This window comes from Taudactylus pleione, unplaced genomic scaffold (assembly GCF_031769625.1).
Source record: "Taudactylus pleione unplaced genomic scaffold, aTauple2 ptg000694l, whole genome shotgun sequence".
Classification (NCBI taxonomy): Eukaryota; Metazoa; Chordata; class Amphibia; order Anura; family Myobatrachidae; genus Taudactylus; species Taudactylus pleione.
This window is the reverse complement of record NW_028285096.1, coordinates 417,547-433,885: the sequence shown is the minus strand read 5'-3', so window position 1 is coordinate 433,885 and position 16,339 is coordinate 417,547. Positions and strand designations below refer to the sequence as shown.

The following is a 16,339-nucleotide window of genomic DNA, read 5'->3' as shown; positions in this document are numbered from 1 at the left end:
ATATATGCTCAGCACCACTTCTTATATATACTGGGGGTAACTCTCAGTATCTGCTATTATACTGCCTGTATATATCACTGCCCAGCACCACTTCTCATGTATCCTCCATGTAACTCTCACTGACAGGTCTCCATCTGTATATATATATATATATATAGCGTTATAGATGGTGACCTGTCACCGGTGATACATCAGCCGGCTTAGTTAGTACTCTGTGCCCATTACTGTTAGTGCTGAAGGTGGATTCTTTGGATCTGGGCCTTGATCTGTTCCCGTTTTCTCTGTCAGATTTGGGGTACCAGCGTATAGGAGGTACAGCAGTGGCAGCACCTACCCCAGTATTCCTCTTACCTCTTCCTTACCCGGAGTTCCCAAGCCGGTCTTTGCAAGAGTTGACGGACAGGAGAAATTTGAAACTAAAGTGACCACTCTGGAGAATGGGTTACGCGTGGCGTCTCAGAATAAGTTCGGGCAGTTCTGTACGGTCGGGCGTAAGTATTACTGATTGTGTTATTAGTACAGGATTGGGAAAGTCTCCAAATGGGAGATGTAAGAGGAATTCTAATGATACCCAGAGAGAGCGGAGCTATTACCCCAGCTTTTCCCTCCCAGAATATCACCTAATGTGTCTCTTACAGTCCTGATCAATTCGGGTTCCAGGCACGAAAACAAATATCTCAGCGGCATCTCCCACTTTCTGGAAAAACTGGCTTTCTCCGTAAGTATCATTTCCATACACAATGTTACAGTGTGACACCGCTCTCCCAGGCGCACCCAGCTATGTAATACCATATATTCCTGTGTAATCTTCCCGTAATAAAGGGACAGAAGGGTAATATAGTATTTCTCAGTTCTTGTGGTGTGATCACTGTGCCTGAGTTATTACCCCAGAGGACATATCACATCACACGTGCCCCCAGGCCTCATAGTGCCAGATAACACAGCGAGGTTTATGTTACCCCCCTGTTGTAGTATACAGCTCAGTTCTTCCTGCTTAGAGCAGTAGGATGTGGTGTGATCACTGTGCCTGAGCTATTACCCCAGAGGACACATCACACGTGCCCCCAGGCCTCATAGTGCCAGATAACACAGCGAGGTTTATGTTATCCCCCTGTTGTAGTATATAGCTCAGTTCTTCCTGCTTAGAGCAGTAGGATGTGGTGTGATCACTGTGCCTGAGCTATTACCCCAGAGGACACATCCCATCACACGTGCCCCCAGGCCTCATAGTGCCAGATAACACAGCGAGGTTTATGTTATCCCCCTGTTGTAGTATATAGCTCAGTTCTTCCTGCTTAGAGCAGTAGGATGTGGTGTGATCACTGTGCCTGAGCTATTACCCCAGAGGACACATCACACGTGCCCCCAGGCCTCATAGTGCCAGATAACACAGCGAGGTTTATGTTATCCCCCTGTTGTAGTATATAGCTCAGTTCTTCCTGCTTAGAGCAGTAGGATGTGGTGTGATCACTGTGCCTGAGCTATTACCCCAGAGGACACATCACACGTGCTCCCAGGCCTCATAGTGCCAGATAACACAGCGAGGTTTATGTTACCCCCCTGTTGTAGTATATAGCTCAGTTCTTCCTGCTTAGAGCAGTAGGATGTGGTGTGATCACTGTGCCTGAGCTATTACCCCAGAGGACACATCCCATCACACGTGCCCCCAGGCCTCATAGTGCCAGATAACACAGCGAGGTTTATGTTACCCCTTATGTTGTAGTCTACAGCTCAGTTCTGCAGTAAAGATGAAATCCTGTTGACACTGGAGAAACACGGGGGAATCTGTGACTGTCAGACCTCCAGGTAAGCGTCACGTTCTGTCCCTTCTTGTCTAAGGTTTGTGAATATGGAGTGATGTGTAGCACAATCTGGTGACTCCTCCATGTTGTCATGTTCTAGAGATACCACCATGTACGCGGTCTCTGCAGATGCTAAAGGTCTGGACACCGTGGTCAGCCTGTTGGCGGAGGTGGTCCTGAAGCCCCAGCTGTCTGGTAAGGCGTCTCCTGTAATCACTGATAGCGCAGATGTAAGCGCTGTCTCCCGGCTTAGTGTCAGCCTGACCTATAACATTCGCTGTCTCAGCCGTTTAGTCGCAGTGACATCAGTAACTTACATTCATTTCCTAGTGATCCTGGCTGACTTCTGTCATCACACAGTAATCAGCCTGCACCTCACCTTCCCAATGTAATCATTTCTCAAACCTGGGCCACTAGGAACGATCTATTCATAGAAAATTAAAGTAAATGGCAGCTTACACATAAAAGCACCTATTCTGCGGTTACTGTGCCTGTTATGCGGTTACTGTGCCTGTTATGCGGTTACTGTGCCTGTTATGCGGTTACTGTGCCTGTTATGCGGTTACTGTGCCTGTTATGCGGTTACTGTGCCTGTTATGCGGTTACTGTGCCTGTTATGCGGTTACTGTGCCTGTTATGCGGTTACTGTGCCTGTTATGCGGTTACTGTGCCTGTTATGCGGTTACTGTGCCTGTTATGCGGTTACTGTGCCTGTTATGCGGTTACTGTGCCTGTTATGCGGTTACTGTGCCTGTTATGCGGTTACTGTGCCTGTTATGCGGTTACTGTGCCTGTTATGCGGTTACTGTGCCTGTTATGCGGTTACTGTGCCTGTTATGCGGTTACTGTGCCTGTTATGCGGTTACTGTGCCTGTTATGCGGTTACTGTGCCTGTTATGCGGTTACTGTGCCTGTTATGCGGTTACTGTGCCTGTTATGCGGTTACTGTGCCTGTTATGCGGTTTCTGTGCCTGTTATGCGGTTTCTGTGCCTGTTATGCGGTTTCTGTGCCTGTTATGCGGTTTCTGTGCCTGTTATGCGGTTTCTGTGCCTGTTATGCGGTTTCTGTGCCTGTTATGCGGTTACTGTGCCTGTTATGCGGTTACTGTGCCTGTTATGCGGTTACTGTGCCTGTTATGCGGTTACTGTGCCTGTTATGCGGTTACTGTGCCTGTTATGCGCTTACTGTGCCTGTTATGCGCTTACTGTGCCTGTTATGCGCTTACTGTGCCTGTTATGCGCTTACTGTGCCTGTTATGCGCTTACTGTGCCTGTTATGCGCTTACTGTGCCTGTTATGCGCTTACTGTGCCTGTTATGCGCTTACTGTGCCTGTTATGCGCTTACTGTGCCTGTTATGCGCTTACTGTGCCTGTTATGCGCTTACTGTGCCTGTTATGCGCTTACTGTGCCTGTTATGCGCTTACTGTGCCTGTTATGCGCTTACTGTGCCTGTTATGCGCTTACTGTGCCTGTTATGCGCTTACTGTGCCTGTTATGCGCTTACTGTGCCTGTTATGCGCTTACTGTGCCTGTTATGCGCTTACTGTGCCTGTTATGCGCTTACTGTGCCTGTTATGCGCTTACTGTGCCTGTTATGCGCTTACTGTGCCTGTTATGCGCTTACTGTGCCTGTTATGCGCTTACTGTGCCTGTTATGCGCTTTCTGTGCCTGTTATGCGGTTTCTGTGCTTACTGTGCCTGTTATGCGCTTACTGTGCCTGTTATGCGCTTTCTGTGCCTGTTATGCGGTTTCTGTGCTTACTGTGCCTGTTATGCGGTTACTGTGCCTGTTATGCGGTTTCTGTGCTTACTGTGCCTGTTATGCGCTTTCTGTGCCTGTTATGCGGTTTCTGTGCCTGTTATGCGCTTACTGTGCCTGTTATGCGCTTTCTGTGCCTGTTATGCGGTTTCTGTGCTTACTGTGCCTGTTATGCGGTTACTGTGCTTTCTGTGCCTGTTATGCGGTTTCTGTGCTTTCTGTGCCTGTTATGCGGTTTCTGTGCTTACTGTGCCTGTTATGCGGTTACTGTGCTTTCTGTGCCTGTTATGCGGTTTCTGTGCCTGTTATGCGGTTACTGTGCCTGTTATGCGGTTACTGTGCCTGTTATGCGGTTACTGTGCCTGTTATGCGGTTACTGTGCCTGTTATGCGCTTACTGTGCCTGTTATGCGCTTACTGTGCCTGTTATGCGCTTTCTGTGCCTGTTATGCGGTTACTGTGCCTGTTATGCGGTTACTGTGCCTGTTATGCGCTTTCTGTGCCTGTTATGCGCTTTCTGTGCTTACTGTGCCTGTTATGCGGTTTCTGTGCTTTCTGTGCCTGTTATGCGCTTTCTGTGCCTGTTATGCGGTTTCTGTGCCTGTTATGCGGTTACTGTGCCTGTTATGCGGTTACTGTGCTTTCTGTGCCTGTTATGCGGTTACTGTGCCTGTTATGCGCTTACTGTGCCTGTTATGCGGTTTCTGTGCTTTCTGTGCCTGTTATGCGGTTTCTGTGCCTGTTATGCGGTTACTGTGCTTTCTGTGCCTGTTATGCGGTTTCTGTGCCTGTTATGCGGTTTCTGTGCCTGTTATGCGGTTACTGTGCCTGTTATGCGGTTACTGTGCCTGTTATGCGGTTACTGTGCCTGTTATGCGCTTACTGTGCCTGTTATGCGGTTTCTGTGCTTTCTGTGCCTGTTATGCGGTTACTGTGCCTGTTATGCGGTTACTGTGCTTTCTGTGCCTGTTATGCGGTTTCTGTGCCTGTTATGCGGTTTCTGTGCCTGTTATGCGGTTTCTGTGCCTGTTATGCGGTTACTGTGCCTGTTATGCGGTTACTGTGCCTGTTATGCGGTTACTGTGCCTGTTATGCGGTTACTGTGCCTGTTATGCGGTTACTGTGCCTGTTATGCGGTTACTGTGCCTGTTATGCGGTTACTGTGCCTGTTATGCGGTTACTGTGCCTGTTATGCGGTTACTGTGCCTGTTATGCGGTTACTGTGCCTGTTATGCGGTTACTGTGCCTGTTATGCGGTTACTGTGCCTGTTATGCGGTTACTGTGCCTGTTATGCGGTTACTGTGCCTGTTATGCGGTTACTGTGCCTGTTATGCGCTTACTGTGCCTGTTATGCGCTTACTGTGCCTGTTATGCGCTTACTGTGCCTGTTATGCGCTTACTGTGCCTGTTATGCGCTTACTGTGCCTGTTATGCGCTTACTGTGCCTGTTATGCGCTTACTGTGCCTGTTATGCGCTTACTGTGCCTGTTATGCGCTTACTGTGCCTGTTATGCGCTTACTGTGCCTGTTATGCGCTTACTGTGCCTGTTATGCGCTTACTGTGCCTGTTATGCGCTTACTGTGCCTGTTATGCGCTTACTGTGCCTGTTATGCGCTTACTGTGCCTGTTATGCGCTTACTGTGCCTGTTATGCGCTTACTGTGCCTGTTATGCGCTTACTGTGCCTGTTATGCGCTTACTGTGCCTGTTATGCGCTTACTGTGCCTGTTATGCGCTTACTGTGCCTGTTATGCGCTTACTGTGCCTGTTATGCGCTTACTGTGCCTGTTATGCGCTTACTGTGCCTGTTATGCGCTTACTGTGCCTGTTATGCGCTTACTGTGCCTGTTATGCGCTTACTGTGCCTGTTATGCGCTTTCTGTGCCTGTTATGCGCTTTCTGTGCTTACTGTGCCTGTTATGCGCTTACTGTGCCTGTTATGCGCTTTCTGTGCCTGTTATGCGCTTTCTGTGCCTGTTATGCGGTTTCTGTGCCTGTTATGCGGTTTCTGTGCTTTCTGTGCCTGTTATGCGGTTTCTGTGCTTTCTGTGCCTGTTATGCGGTTTCTGTGCTTACTGTGCCTGTTATGCGGTTACTGTGCTTTCTGTGCCTGTTATGCGGTTTCTGTGCCTGTTATGCGGTTACTGTGCCTGTTATGCGGTTACTGTGCCTGTTATGCGGTTACTGTGCCTGTTATGCGCTTACTGTGCCTGTTATGCGCTTTCTGTGCCTGTTATGCGGTTACTGTGCCTGTTATGCGGTTACTGTGCCTGTTATGCGCTTTCTGTGCCTGTTATGCGGTTTCTGTGCTTACTGTGCCTGTTATGCGGTTTCTGTGCTTTCTGTGCCTGTTATGCGCTTTCTGTGCCTGTTATGCGGTTTCTGTGCCTGTTATGCGGTTTCTGTGCCTGTTATGCGGTTTCTGTGCCTGTTATGCGGTTACTGTGCCTGTTATGCGGTTACTGTGCTTTCTGTGCCTGTTATGCGGTTACTGTGCCTGTTATGCGGTTACTGTGCCTGTTATGCGGTTACTGTGCCTGTTATGCGGTTACTGTGCCTGTTATGTGGTTACTGTGCCTGTTATGTGGTTACTGTGCCTGTTATGTGGTTACTGTGCCTGTTATGTGGTTACTGTGCCTGTTATGCGGTTACTGTGCCTGTTATGCGGTTACTGTGCCTGTTATGCGGTTACTGTGCCTGTTATGCGCTTACTGTGCCTGTTATGCGGTTACTGTGCCTGTTATGCGGTTACTGTGCCTGTTATGCGCTTACTGTGCCTGTTATGCGGTTACTGTGCCTGTTATGCGGTTACTGTGCCTGTTATGCGGTTACTGTGCCTGTTATGCGGTTACTGTGCCTGTTATGCGGTTACTGTGCCTGTTATGCGGTTACTGTGCCTGTTATGCGGTTACTGTGCCTGTTATGCGGTTACTGTGCCTGTTATGCGGTTACTGTGCCTGTTATGCGGTTACTGTGCCTGTTATGCGGTTACTGTGCCTGTTATGCGGTTACTGTGCCTGTTATGCGGTTACTGTGCCTGTTATGCGGTTACTGTGCCTGTTATGCGGTTACTGTGCCTGTTATGCGGTTACTGTGCCTGTTATGCGGTTACTGTGCCTGTTATGCGGTTACTGTGCCTGTTATGCGGTTACTGTGCCTGTTATGCGGTTACTGTGCCTGTTATGCGGTTTCTGTGCCTGTTATGCGGTTTCTGTGCCTGTTATGCGGTTTCTGTGCCTGTTATGCGGTTTCTGTGCCTGTTATGCGGTTTCTGTGCCTGTTATGCGGTTTCTGTGCCTGTTATGCGGTTTCTGTGCCTGTTATGCGGTTTCTGTGCCTGTTATGCGGTTTCTGTGCCTGTTATGCGGTTACTGTGCCTGTTATGCGGTTACTGTGCCTGTTATGCGGTTTCTGTGCCTGTTATGCGGTTTCTGTGCCTGTTATGCGGTTTCTGTGCCTGTTATGCGGTTTCTGTGCCTGTTATGCGGTTACTGTGCCTGTTATGCGGTTACTGTGCCTGTTATGCGGTTTCTGTGCCTGTTATGCGGTTTCTGTGCCTGTTATGCGGTTTCTGTGCCTGTTATGCGGTTTCTGTGCCTGTTATGCGGTTTCTGTGCCTGTTATGCGGTTTCTGTGCCTGTTATGCGGTTTCTGTGCCTGTGCACCAGTTTCTGTCACTCTTCTGCAGGTACTTTTACCTGGGGACCTGTTATTGTACATATAAAAGAAGTAAAGAGACGCTGTCTGGCATATAAATATATGTATTAATACATTTGAGAAGCTGGGTAGCTGTAATAATTGAAGCTGAATTATAGAGTATATAACCTAAGCGCCCCTGTTACTGCCTCCCAGTGAGCAGTGCAGACTGTGGCTGGGCTGTGTGCTCAGTAGCGCCACCTAGTGACATGCTGTACAAGTCACACACCAAATGAAAGAAACAAAACATTGTCTATTCTGCATAATATGAATATTTTCCAATGAATGTCTCGGTGGCCGCAGTTCCTGAGATTGTCACCTGTGTGTGTCTTCTAGATGAGGAGCTGGAGATGACGCGGATGGCTGTGCGCTTTGAGTTAGAGGACCTTAACCTGAGACCTGACCCAGAACCGCTGCTAACAGAGATGATTCACGCAGTGAGTGCTGTGCTCTGTTCCATGCAGAACTCTGTCTGCCGTGGTGCTGCATGCCTGAAGCGTAGCACAGAACTGGCTTCATGCTCCCTGCCGTGGTGCTGCATGCCTGAAGCGTAGCACAGAACTGGCTTCATGCTCCCTGCCGTGGTGCTGCATGCCTGAAGCGTAGCACAGAACTGGCTTCATGCTCCCTGCCGTGTGCTGGAAGCCGGCTGCAGATGTGTCGCCTACAGTATACGCTAGCGAATAGATGGCAGCCTGATATAGACATACCATGGGCCCAGTTATTATTGGGCTATTGTACTTACATGGTTATATATAACAGTGCAGATGTCTGTGATTTATATTATGTCTATATCTCTAAGTAATGGGGACAGTGAGTACACAGACTGCAGATGAGTCCAAATGGAAGTATTTGCTGTCCTTTTGTTATAGTATATTTACAATTGGCAGGGAACACTCTATGGACCAGCGGTGTCACATGACTATATAGAATGAGGTCTATGGACCAGCGGTGTCACATGACTATATAGAATGAGATCTATGGACCAGCGGTGTCACATGATTATATAGAATGAGGTCTATGGACCAGCGGTGTCACATGACTATATAGAATGAGATCTATGGACCAGCGGTGTCACATGACTATATAGAATGAGATCTATGGACCAGCGGTGTCACATGACTATATAGAATGAGATCTATGACCAGCGGAGTCTCTATGGAATGAGCTCTATGGACCGCAGTGTCATGTGACTTTATAGAATGAGGTCTATGGACAGCAGTGTCACGTGACCTTATAGAATGAGCTCTATGGACCACAGTGTCATGTGACTTTATAGAATGAAGTCTATGGACAGCAGTGTCACATGACCTTATAGAATGAGATCTATGCCACATGACTATATAGAATAAGGTCTATGGACCAGCGGTGTCACATGACTATATAGAATGAGATCTATGGACCAGCAGTGTCACATGACTTTATAGAATGAGAACTATGGACCAGCGGTGTCACATGACTATATAGAATGAGATCTATGACCAGCGGAGTCTCTATGGACCACAGTGTCATGTGACTTTATAGAATGAGGTCTATGGACAGCAGTGTCACGTGACCTTATAGAATGAGCTCTATGGACCGCAGTGTCATGTGACTTTATAGAATGAAGTCTATGGACAGCAGTGTCACATGACCTTATAGAATGAGATCTATGCCACATGACTATATAGAATGAGGTCTATGGACCAGCGGTGTCACATGACTTTATAGAATGAGGTCTATGGACAGCAGTGTCACATGACCTTATACAATGAGATCTATGACCAGCGGTGTCACTATGGAATGAGGCCTATGGACAGCAGTGTCACATGACCTTATAGAATGAGATCTATGACCAGCAGTGTCACTATGGAATGAGGTCTATGGACAGCAGTGTCATATGACCTTATAGAATGAGCTCTATGGACCGCAGTGTCACATGACCTTATAGAATGAGATCTATGACCAGCGGTGTCATGTGACTTTATAGAATGAGATCTATGGGCCAGCAGTTTCACTATGGAATGAGGTCTATAGTCAGCAGTGTCACTATGGAATGAGGTCTATAGTCAGCAGTGTCACTATGGAATGAGGTCTATAGTCAGCAGTGTCACTATGGAATGAGGTCTGTAGATTATGAGGTCTGTAGATTAGCAGTGTCACTTGTGACTTTATAGAATGAGATCTATGGGCCAGCAGTGTCACTATGTAATGAGGTCTTTAGACAGCAGTGTCACATGACCTTATAGAATGAGGTCTGTAGACCAACAGTGTCACTATGGAATGAGGTCTGTAGACTAGCAGTGTCACTGTGGAATGAAGTCTATAGTCAGCAATGTCACTATAGAATGATGTCTATAGACAGCAGTGTCACGTGACCTTATAGAATGAGATCTATGACCAGCAGTGTCACTATGGAATGAGGTCTATAGACCAGCAGTGTCACTATGGAATGAGGTCTATAGACAGCAGTGTCACCTGACCTTATAGAATGAGATCTATGACCAGCAGTGTCACTATGGAATGAGGTCTGTAGACCAGCAGTGTCACTTGTGACTTTGGGTGCTCAGATAGGCAGATTGGTTTTAGGTTATCACTGATGTTTTTCCTGCAGTTTCAGAGTCTGAGGCAAGATCCACCCTCCCTAATGGATCTCTGCCCCAGTGCTGCATTGGCAAACTATTAGACCCATGTAACATCCTTCAGCTCATTTGTACAATGATACTTTTGCAGGCAGCATATCGCGACAACACGGTCGGTCTCCCAAGGTTCTGCCCAGTGGAGAACATTGATAAGATCACCCGGAATACTCTGCATTTATACATGCACAACTACTACACCCCGGATCGGATGGTGTTGGCTGGAGTGGGCATCGAACATGAGCAGCTACTGGAGTGTGCCAAGAAGTACCTGCAAAAGGTGGAGCCTGTATGGGCATCTGGGAAACCCCGGAGCGTCGACCGATCCATCGCTCAATACACAGGAGGGATTGTCAAGGTAAAACACACCGAGGGCTGCCAGGCAAGGTATATAGACTGCCCACCCTACCATGCTGAGACTTGTAGTACAATGCGGGAAAAAGAAAATACAGATGCACACACTAAGCAATGAGATGCACATGGTATAATATATAGTGTATGGACATCGGTGATACAGCAGGTGCTATTCCCACTGATACACATATACAGACTCAGGAGCACACAGATATACAGGGGTCACATATCACATTACTCAGCGCAGTCTCCCATATACAGACTCAGGAGCACACAGATATACAGGTGTCACATATCACATTACTCAGCGCAGTCTCCTATATACAGACTCAGGAGCACACAGATATACAGGTGTCACATATCACATTACTCAGCACAGTCTCCTATATACAGACTCAGGAGCACACAGATATACAGGTGTCACATATCACATTACTCAGCACAGTCTCCTATATACAGACTCAGGAGCACACAGATATACAGGTGTCACATATCACATTACTCAGCGCAGTCTCCTATATACAGACTCAGGAGCACACAGATATACAGGTGTCACATATCACATTACTCAGCACAGTCTCCTATATACAGACTCAGGAGCACACAGATATACAGGTGTCACAAATCACATTACTCAGCGCAGTCTCCTATATACAGACTCAGGAGCACACAGATATACAGGTGTCACATATCACATTACTCAACGCAGTCTCCTATATACAGACTCAGGAGCACACATATAAACAGGTGTCGCATATCACATTACTCAGCGCAGTTTCCTATATACAGACTCAGGAGCACACAGATATACAGGTGTCACATTACTCAGCGCAGTCTCCTATATACAGACTCAGGAGCACACAGATATACAGGTGTCACATATCACATTACTCAGCACAGTCTCCTATATACAGACTCAGGAGCACACAGATATACAGGTGTCACATATCACATTACTCAGCGCAGTTTCCTATATACAGACTCAGGAGCACACAGATATACAGGTGTCACATATCCCGTTACTCAGCGCAGTCTCCTATATACAGACTCAGGAGCACACAGATATACAGGTGTCACATATCACATTACTCAGCGCAGTCTCCATATACAGACTCAGGAGCACACATATATACAGGTGTCACATATCACATTACTCAGCGCAGTCTCCTATATACAGACTCAGGAGCACACAGATATACAGGTGTCACATATCACATTACTCAGCACAGTCTCCTATATACAGACTCAGGAGCACACAGATATACAGGTGTCACATATCCCATTAATCAGCACAGTCTTCATATACAGACCTAGGAGCACACAGATATACAGGTGTCACATATCACATTACTCAGCGCAGTCTCCTATATACAGACTCAGGAGCACACAGATATACATGTGTCACATATCACATTACTCAGCGCAGTCTCCTATATACAGACTCAGGTGCTATATACAGATATACAGGTGTCACATATCACATTACTCAGCACAGTCTCCTATATACAGACTCTGGAGCACACAGATATACAGGTGTCACATATCACATTACTCAGCACAGTCTCCTATATACAGACTCAGGAGCACACAGATATACAGGTGTCACATATCACATTACTCAGCGCAGTCTCCATATACAGACTCAGGAGCACACAGATATACAGGTGTCACATATCCCATTACTCAGCGCAGTCTCCCCTATACAGACTCAGGAGCACACAGATATACAGGTGTCACATATCACATTACTCAGCACAGTCTCCTATATACAGACTCAGGAGCACACAGCTATACAGGTGTCACATATCACATTACTCAGCGCAGTCTCCATATACAGACTCAGGAGCACACAGATATACAGGTGTCACATATCACATTACTCAGCGCAGTCTCCCCTATACAGACTCAGGAGCACACAGATATACAGGTGTCACATATCCCATTACTCAGCACAGTCTCCTATATACAGACTCAGGAGCACACAGATATACAGGTGTCACATTACTCAGCGCAGTCTCCTATATACAGACTCAGGAGCACACAGATATACAGGTGTCACATATCACATTACTCAGCGCAGTCTCCATATACAGACTCAGGAGCACACAGATATACAGGTGTCACATATCACATTACACAGCACAGTCTCCTATATACAGACTCAGGAGCACACAGATATACAGGTGTCACATTACTCAGTGCAGTCTCCTATATACAGACTCAGGAGCACACAGATATACAGGTGTCACATATCACATTACTCAGCGCAGTCTCCCATATACAGACTCAGGAGCACACAGATATACATGTGTCACATATCCCATTACTCAGCGCAGTCTCCCATATACAGACTCAGGTGCTATATACAGATATACAGGTGTCACATATCACATTACTCAGCACAGTCTCCTATATACAGACTCAGGAGCACACAGATATACAGGTGTCACATATCACATTACTCAGCGCAGTCTCCTATATACAGACTCAGGAGCACACAGATATACAGGTGTCACATATCACATTACTCAGCACAGTCTCCTATATACAGACTTAGGAGCACACAGATATACAGGTGTCACATATCACATTACTCAGCACAGTCTCCTATATACAGACTCAGGAGCACACAGATATACAGGTGTCACATATCACATTACTCAGCGCAGTCTCCTATATACAGACTCAGGAGTACACAGATATACAGGTATCACATTACTCAGCACAGTCTCCTATATACAGACTCAGGAGCACACAGATATACAGGTGTCACATATCACATTACTCAGCGCAGTCTCCATATACAGACTCAGGAGCACACAGATATACAGGTGTCACATATCACATTACTCAGCACAGTCTCCTATATACAGACTCAGGAGCACACAGATATACAGGTGTCACATATCACATTACTCAGCGCAGTCTCCCATATACAGACTCAGGAGCACACAGATATACATGTGTCACATATCACATTACTCAGCGCTGTCTCCTATATACAGACTCAGGAGCACACAGATATACAGGTGTCACATATCACATTACTCAGCACAGTCTCCTATATACAGACTCAGGAGCACACAGATATACAGGTGTCACATATCACATTACTCAGCACAGTCTCCTATATACAGACTCAGGAGCACACAGATATACAGGTGTCACATATCACATTACTCAGCACAGTCTCCTATATACAGACTCATGTGACACCTGTATATCTGTGTGCTCCTATCACATTACTTAGCACAGTCTCCTATATACATACTCAGGAGCACACAGATATACAGGTGTCACATATCACATTACTCAGCGCAGTTTCCTATATACAGACTCAGGAGCACACAGATATACAGGTGTCACATATCACATTACTCAGCACAGTCTCCTATATACAGACTCAGGAGCACACAGATATACAGGTGTCACATATCCCATTAATCAGCACAGTCTTCATATACAGACCTAGGAGCACACAGATATACAGGTGTCACATATCACATTACTCAGCGCAGTCTCCTATATACAGACTCAGGAGCACACAGATATACAGGTGTCACATATCACATTACTCAGCGCAGTCTCCTATATACAGACTCGGGAGCACACAGATATACAGGTGTCACATATCACATTACTCAGCGCAGTCTCCATATACAGACTCAGGAGCACACAGATATACAGGTGTCACATATCACATTACTCAGCGCCGTCTCCCATATACAGACTCAGGAGCACACAGATATACAGGTGTCACATATCACATTACTCAGCACAGTCTCCCATATACAGACTCAGGAGCACACAGATATACAGGTGTCACATATCACATTACTCAGCACAGTCTCCCATATACAGACTCAGGAGCACACAGATATACAGGTGTCACATTACTCAGCGCAGTCTCCTATATACAGACTCAGGAGCACACAGATATACAGGTGTCACATATCACATTACTCAGCACAGTCTCCTATATACAGACTCAGGAGCACACAGATATACAGGTGTCACATATCACATTACTCAGCGCAGTCTCCTATATACAGACTCAGGAGCACACAGATATACAGGTGTCACATTACTCAGCACAGTCTCCCATATACAGACTCAGGAGCACACAGATATACAGGTGTCACATATCACATTACTCAGCACAGTCTCCTATATACAGACTCAGGAGCACACAGATATACAGGTGTCACATATCACATTACTCAGCGCAGTCTCCTATATACAGACTCAGGAGCACACAGATATACAGGTGTCACATATCACATTACTCAACGCAGTCTCCTATATACAGACTCAGGAGCACACATATAAACAGGTGTCGCATATCACATTACTCAGCGCAGTTTCCTATATACAGACTCAGGAGCACACAGATATACAGGTGTCACATATCACATTACTCAGCGCAGTTTCCTATATACAGACTCAGGAGCACACAGATATACAGGTGTCACATATCACATTACTCAGCGCAGTCTCCTATATACAGACTCAGGAGCACACAGATATACAGGTGTCACATTACTCAGCGCAGTCTCCATATACAGACTCAGGAGCACACAGATATACAGGTGTCACATATCACATTACTCAGCACAGTCTCCTATATACAGACTCAGGAGCACACAGATATACAGGTGTCACATATCACATTACTCAGCGCAGTTTCCTATATACAGACTCAGGAGCACACAGATATACAGGTGTCACATATCCCATTAATCAGCACAGTCTTCATATACAGACCTAGGAGCACACAGATATACAGGTGTCACATATCACATTACTCAGCGCAGTCTCCTATATACAGACTCAGGAGCACACAGATATACAGGTGTCACATATCACATTACTCAGCGCAGTCTCCTATATACAGACTCAGGTGCTATATACAGATATACAGGTGTCACATATCACATTACTCAGCACAGTCTCCTATATACAGACTCTGGAGCACACAGATATACAGGTGTCACATATCACATTACTCAGCACAGTCTCCTATATACAGACTCAGGAGCACACAGATATACAGGTGTCACATATCACATTACTCAGCGCAGTCTCCATATACAGACTCAGGAGCACACAGATATACAGGTGTCACATATCCCATTACTCAGCGCAGTCTCCCCTATACAGACTCAGGAGCACACAGATATACAGGTGTCACATATCACATTACTCAGCACAGTCTCCTATATACAGACTCAGGAGCACACAGCTATACAGGTGTCACATATCACATTACTCAGCGCAGTCTCCATATACAGACTCAGGAGCACACAGATATACAGGTGTCACATATCACATTACTCAGCGCAGTCTCCCCTATACAGACTCAGGAGCACACAGATATACAGGTGTCACATATCCCATTACTCAGCACAGTCTCCTATATACAGACTCAGGAGCACACAGATATACAGGTGTCACATTACTCAGCGCAGTCTCCTATATACAGACTCAGGAGCACACAGATATACAGGTGTCACATATCACATTACACAGCGCAGTCTCCTATATACAGACTCAGGAGCACACAGATATACAGGTGTCACATATCACATTACTCAGCACAGTCTCCTATATACAGACTCAGGAGCACACAGATATACAGGTGTCACATTACTCAGTGCAGTCTCCTATATACAGACTCAGGAGCACACAGATATACAGGTGTCACATATCACATTACTCAGCGCAGTCTCCCATATACAGACTCAGGAGCACACAGATATACATGTGTCACATATCCCATTACTCAGCGCAGTCTCCCATATACAGACTCAGGTGCTATATACAGATATACAGGTGTCACATATCACATTACTCAGCACAGTCTCCTATATACAGACTCAGGAGCACACAGATATACAGGTGTCACATATCACATTACTCAGCGCAGTCTCCTATATACAGACTCAGGAGCACACAGATATACAGGTGTCACATATCACATTACTCAGCACAGTCTCCTATATACAGACTTAGGAGCACACAGATATACAGGTGTCACATATCACATTACTCAGCACAGTCTCCTATATACAGACTCAGGAGCACACAGATATACAGGTGTCACATATC

At 46.3% G+C, this 16,339-nt stretch overlaps 1 protein-coding gene across 1 annotated transcript in view; it reads left to right on the top strand.

The window, feature by feature from the left end:
- Positions 1-288: 288 nt before the first annotated feature.
- PMPCA (peptidase, mitochondrial processing subunit alpha) overlaps positions 289-16,339 on the top strand; it is a gene marked incomplete at its 5' end in the record, with an annotated part of 86,768 nt that continues 70,717 nt past the window's right edge. The window contains 6 exons of the mRNA XM_088456261.1: positions 289-491; positions 639-718; positions 1,724-1,806; positions 1,903-1,997; positions 7,596-7,696; positions 9,972-10,235. Coding sequence (XP_088312387.1) covers positions 289-491; positions 639-718; positions 1,724-1,806; positions 1,903-1,997; positions 7,596-7,696; positions 9,972-10,235 — 826 coding nt within the window. The remainder of the gene's footprint in view (positions 492-638; positions 719-1,723; positions 1,807-1,902; positions 1,998-7,595; positions 7,697-9,971; positions 10,236-16,339) is intronic.